At 35.2% G+C, this 6,503-nt stretch overlaps 1 protein-coding gene across 5 annotated transcripts in view; it reads right to left on the bottom strand.

Moving 5' to 3' along the window:
- POLQ (DNA polymerase theta) overlaps nt 1–6,503 on the bottom strand; it is a 90,104-nt gene that overhangs the window by 20,066 nt on the left and 63,535 nt on the right. For 2 of the 5 annotated variants that reach the window (XM_019652897.1, XM_019652920.1), the window contains 3 exons: nt 5,583–5,654; nt 4,896–5,022; nt 3,701–3,819 (listed from right to left, as the gene is read on the bottom strand). In XM_019652897.1, the coding sequence (XP_019508442.1) occupies nt 3,701–3,819; nt 4,896–5,022; nt 5,583–5,654 (318 nt within the window). The remainder of the gene's footprint in view (nt 1–3,700; nt 3,820–4,895; nt 5,023–5,582; nt 5,655–6,503) is intronic. The other 3 variants (XM_019652902.1, XM_019652912.1, XM_019652907.1) reach the window with 3 other exon arrangements.

Below are 6,503 nucleotides of genomic sequence, written 5' to 3'. Positions count from 1 at the left end.
AAAATAAAATAAAATAAATCAGAAAAAAATATATATATATACCTTTTATATATTTTGATTTCTGACCTATGTGAATGAATAATCAATTCAAAAGTATGTAAATACTGATTTAAAACAAATGACCATAACTTTTATGGCCTTACTGCCATAAACAAGACAAAACTGGACAAAATATATGAAATAACTGCTTTCAGCTACTGAGCAATAGGCAATGCAGGACTATAATCCCTGAGAAAGGCAAGAAGAGAGAGAAGATGGGGTGAGCCATACAACTGTGTCAGGTTTCTGAATGGAGGCACTTTGCAGAAAGCATTGTAGGGAAGGAAAGATGAAACAAAGCACTATGATCTCTCTGAGCTGAGGAAGCCGAGACTGGAGTTTGGGTTTACTGAGGCAGCTAGTATTTGTTAAAATTTGGAGGGAAAGAAATGTGCATAAAAGGAGCACCAGAAATATGCACAATAATCCCTTTGGATTTCTGACTAAATACTAAGCTGTGCAGGGAACAGGCAAAGAACAAACACTAAAGAAATAACTATTACCAAAGAAAGAGCCACAATTGCATAGCTGTCAGCTGAACAACTACTTGAACAACATACTCTTGAATGTAGAGAGATGTTCAAGCTCTGATCAGACTGAGTAGAGAGACCTTGTTGAATAACTTGCACACCGAGACCCCAGCGAGGCCATGACTTAAAATCAGGCTAATCTGGCCCTAGAGTAAATGTTACTCTAAACTTTTGCTAACAAAGCTTTAAAAGTCTCAGAATTATCAAGCTGATGTAAAAATAAATTGCCTGTCAGAAGAAAATGCTATTTAATGAAGACTACAAAATCCAAAGAGTCTACAATGTGGCAACCATAACATCCAGCATACAATAAAAAAATACTAGACATATGAAGAACCTAGGGAAAGTAACTTAGAATGGAAGAATATTCAATCAATAGGAAATGACCTAGAAATTATAGGTGATGGAATTTTTAATAGATAACATAAATATAGGAATTTAAAGAAACATGAAGATAATTATGCAACAAATAGTAAATTGCAATGAAGTAATGAAATGACACAAAAAAATCAAATGAAAATTCTACAATTAAAAATGTAAATTTCACTAGGAGGATGTGACAGCAATTACACACCGAAGAGGAAAAGATCTGTGAACATTAAAACAGTCAATAGAAATATCTATTGCAGCACAGAGTGAAAAAAACAGAGAAAGGAGAACAAAAAAGCAAAGATAAAAGCTTCAGTGATCTGTTGGACAATACCTAGTGGTATTACATACATAAATTTAGAAAGGAAGAAAGGAGAGATACGGACAAAATTATTAAAAGAAACAATGGTTGAAAATGTTCCAAATTTGAAACGAAAAATATAAGTACATAGGTTGAAAAACAAAACTAAGCAAACTCAGGAAATTCAGCAAATTCAAAAATCCCAGAAACAAAGCATAAAAAGCTACTGAGAGGGCCAGCCGAGTGGCTCAGTTGGTTAAGAGCTCGCTCAAGAGTTTGAGCTCTGAGCAACAGCGGTTCGAGTCCTGGCCTGAGCTGAGCTGCCGCTGAGCTACCAACAGGTAGCAGGACGGTTCAGCTAAAAAAAAAAAACAAAAACAAAAACAAAAAAACTACTGAGACTCATGCCCAAATCAAATTGCTAAAATTGAAAAAATCAGAAAAGCATCCAGGAAAAAGATACCTTGTGCTTGAAAGAATAGCAAGAAAAAATAGTGATGTACTTCTCAAAAATAATGCAAACCAGAAGTTAATGGAAATATATATTCAAAGTGCTGAAAGAGAAGGACTGAAAACCTAGAAATCTGTGTCAAATAATATCTTTCAAAAGTAAGATAAAATACAGAAATCTAGAGGCATGGAAATGCTGAGAGAAATCATTGTCAGTAGAACTGCACTACAAGAAATCTTAAAAGAAGTATTTGGGGTGAAGAAAAATGATAATAGATGAAAACTCCAAGAAATGAAGAATGCAAAAAATGGTAAAAAGTAGATAGAAAAGGCACTTTTTTGGTTTGGGTTTCTTTATAAGATAATAGACTCTTTAAAGTAAAAACAATAACTATACAGCAGAGTTTACTCATGTAATAGTCATGAAGTTTAAATTTATTAAAAGAAAAGGGAAATGGAAAAATACTCCTTACATAATGGATGAAGTGGTATAAAATTATTTGAAGGTAGACTATGATGTGATGCATATTGTAAATTCTAAAATATTTAACACATATAGTTAATAAATAATAGAGAAATAAAACAGAATAAAAATAGCCATTTAAAATTTTAAAGAAGAATAAAGAACACATAGAACAAATAAAATACAAATAACAAGATAAGCAGACTTAAATCCAACTATATATCAATAATTACTTCAGATGTAAATGGACTAAACACCATATTTAAGTGGCAGAAATTTTCAGGTTTAACCCATATACATTTAATTTAAATTAATTTAAAAAACTTTAAACAAAGGCAGTGTAAAATATTATTGCATTAAACACAATTTTGTTGTTCAGATAAGAATAAATTGATGGATGAACAGATAAACAAAAATGAAGTATATACATACAATTGAATATTACTCAGCCTTAAAAAGAAAGGAAAATTCTGACATAAGAGCTATAACATGGTTGAACCTTGAAGACATTATGCTAAGTGAAATAAACCAGGCACACAAGGACAAATATTGTATGATCCCACATATATTAGGCACTATATTAGTCAAGTTCATAAAGATAGAAAGTAGAATGATGGTTGCCAGGGGTTGGGGAGTAGGGGAGGGAGAGTTAATGTGTAATGGGTACAGAGTTTCAGTTGTACAAGACGAAAAAGTTCTGAAGATACATAATGATGATGGTTGCACAACAATGCATATGTCCTTAAAATGCCACAGAACTTAGTACTTAAAAAATTGTTACAACAGTAAAATGCTAATAGTTCATACTTAAAAAGCAACACTGAAATTTGCCAAGCAGATTGTTATCATAGACCTGAATTCACTCTTGGAATATACATTATTGACAGAATTCAAATTCAGATGGTTAGCTGCACTCACCCAGATCTGCCAATTGTCAAAACATAAAACAGCAAACATGATACTAACAGTAGGGATGAGTTAGGAGTTAGATCATAACTTTCAAATGTTTTGATAACAAAAAGGTTTATGGCTAGAGTATTGAGGAGAGGTCAGGCAGAAGGATAGTCCTGGGGGTTACCCCATGTAAGAGAAAGCAGGAATCAGGAGAAGAGGAGAAAAAACAAAATGCAAAACAAGTCAGGAAGTGAGAAAAAAAAGTGTGCCCTTAGAGTTCATGGTGGGGAGAGAAACTAAGGAAAGCGAGGGTTGATTAACAGTGACAAATGCTGTACAAAAGTCAAAGAGGACGAGGACTAAAAAATCCATTGGGTTTTCCAAAAAGGTTTGCAATAACCTTGGTTTCAGCAGGCTGCTGCCAATGAGCATACACCACAGAAGTTTCTCACAGAGCAGATCATAAAGACAATGATGGCTGACGTTTTATAAACCTGGGCACATAAAGGGGAAAAACAGGCTACACAGAAGAAAGATGCATACTGTACTTCTGAGTATTATACTTCTGAGTCTTATTCATAATGCAGGCTTTATCAGTACTTTGAAAAACATTTCCATAGCAATGAGAAGCTCAAAAACCATCAGCCACCTTACCTGGGAAAGGCACAAAGGCATGTCGCATGCTGACGGAAAATGGCATTCCTCTGTCTGAGGCTCTCTCCTCCATCTGTGCCTGGTGCCCAGGGTTCAGGCCACAACCCTTATTTCTCCCTCTGTCATGCAAACAACATCATCAGCTGCATGTGAAGCAGTCTCAAATATGTGAAAAAGTTCTGATTTTTCAGTAAAGTTAATATTTCCATCTAAGAAACTTAAACACCTTATTATCTGAAACTCACTTTAAAGCTTAACAAAGATACTAGATTTACATTTTAGCAAACATTCAATTAAATAGGAAGTAAGGCATTTCTGTAATAGCCTTTCCTACAAACCGCTTGGGATAATTCATTGACATTTAGCTCAACTTAATGTCTTTGACCTAATAAAAATTATCTGTGCTTTTTCTTCCCTTTTTGTGTATGTGGGGAGGGCAGGAGGGGGAATGTTTCTGACATTGCTAAACTCTTCCCTTTAATTAATTTGACTTAAATAAGAATATCATGCTGGTTAATTTAATTAGTGGCCCTGATTTTCAGCCTTTCAACATCAACTAACTTCTTTATAGACAGACTCAGGGTTTGAAATGGATGATGCCTAGAATAGAAAGGGCTATTCCTGAAACAGAAAATTAAACTAATTTCATTATTTTGTCCAATAGGCTATTTTTTTTTTTTAGATTTTTTTTTTTTAATTGGGGAATTGAGGGAGGGGAACAGCACTGGGGAATCAGGGAAGGGGAACAGACAAGTTGCTGTCCTTTTGTTCTTCAGTCTAGTTGTGGAGGACGTCGCTTCACTGGCCCATGTTGGTATTATCATTGCGCTCTTCCCAGGTGAGACAGATCAGTAGCTGGCCACTGGATGGCCATTCACGGCAGCTCTGGGCAGCTCACGCCAGCTGCCAACCACTCACAGTAGCTTATGGCAGCCCACTGCAGCTTCACTGCAGCCTAAGCGGTCACCAGCGACTCACAACAGCTCAGCTCCAGGTTGAGCTGTTGTTCACCATCTTAGCTGTAGAGGGCAGTGTCACTGGCCCATGTGGGACCCGAACCGGGGCCCTGCTGCTCAGAGCTGGCGTCTCAAGCCAGCTCTTAACCAATGCGCCACTTGGCTGGCCCTCCAATAGGCTATTTTTGAAACATTCACACAAAAGGATATTAACACAAATACAAAGAAACAGAGTCTACCTGCCCGTGGGAAGTAGGCCCTTGCCTAGGGCTTGGGAAGGTGGGCTTTCTCCTACTAGTGTTGGCATTTTGATCTCAAAATCTCTTGGCACACTCTGAATATTTGGTTCTGTAAAAGTTATTCGTCCTAAAATCAAACAGAATGAAAACATAAAATCGGGGGGGGGGGGGGGAATCTGACATGTATTTTAATAGTAATTGCATTTCTGGATTATCTTTAAAAATATATGCTCTATTATTGCTAAAATGAATTTATATTTAAATATTTTTCATTGTGTTCATGTGTCTAACAATGATAAAATAAGTACAAGAGCAATACCAATGTAAGTGAATGAATGAATCAGCTACAATACAATGTTTTATATTAACCTAGCTCTCCAGAAAACAAGCCCATAATAAGAAGTAATTTAATAAATTGAACTATTCCTGTGCTAAAATTAGTACCAGATGTCAGCACTATAAATGTTAGCAGTCACATTAATGAGTAAAGACTAATCAAATGGATCCTAGGAGGCATGACTGTCGGATAAGCCTTTAAAAAGCCAGCGAAGCACAAGATACAAAGAAGAGGATCTGGAAAAGAGCAGCTGAGTGCTGAACAGGGGCGCGGGGCCAGAGAAGTTAGCTAAGGCAGGAGGTGGAGCAGCAGTGAGAGGTGGGACTGAAACATCACTTTCTAGACATCACCTGGCCAATTTTCTTCATCATCATCATCATCATCACCACTCATCAAGAGAATCAACGCTAACACTGGCTTGGCTAGAGAATAGAATCAGGTGGTTAATGAATTTTCTAGGAAACAAAATTATTTGTTTAAATGCTTATAGGTTTTATTTCCCCCCAAAATGTTTTACATTTTATGTGTTTATTTATTGGTTGAATTTTTCTAGAACACAAATATTATCCAAAAAAGTTTAGGTAATGGATTTTGTTTTTTTGCAGTTTTTATAATACACATATAGTGACACAAAATCCTGTGTTATATGATATAACCTTCATTGTAACAGGCTTTCTACTAGCTACCACATATACGTAATCTCATCTTCTTTTGATGAATCAGACATTTTAAGAGCCTAGACTTTTGCTTTTCTGAAATAACCCGATATTATGTCTTTGTTATTTAGCTTTTAGCAAAAATTAGTGCTCAATTAATAGTAGAAATTAATATACTTGTTACCATTAAATGGCCTTTTCAATGTGGTAAAGCTAACAAACAGCAGAGGAAGGAATCTAAGTTTCTTTCCTTTTATAAAACACTTAATAGTCAGGTCTATTGTTTGAATTAATGAGGTAACATTGGCAGACAAACAGATGACAAAAATAAATTATAAAACACAAATGTAGCTTCATAGAGATGAATTCTAATAATGAAACAGCCTTGTTATGCTTAAGTAAACCTCGTATTTCTAATACTTTCTTTAAATGTAGGCACAATATGATAAAAACCAATCAGGAAAAGAAAGAAAATGATTACTTTCTGCTTTAATAGCAACAAATAAATGCGCAACACCTTTGAAAATCTAGGTTGATTTTATTTTTTCACCAACAAGGATTTATTTTACTTAAGTATACAGTATTAGCATACGTTTCAAAATGAAAGTGAAAAAC

This window comes from Hipposideros armiger, unplaced genomic scaffold (assembly GCF_001890085.2).
Source record: "Hipposideros armiger isolate ML-2016 unplaced genomic scaffold, ASM189008v1 scaffold_8, whole genome shotgun sequence".
Classification (NCBI taxonomy): domain Eukaryota; kingdom Metazoa; phylum Chordata; class Mammalia; order Chiroptera; family Hipposideridae; genus Hipposideros; species Hipposideros armiger.
This window is presented reverse-complemented; position numbering and strand designations above follow the sequence as displayed.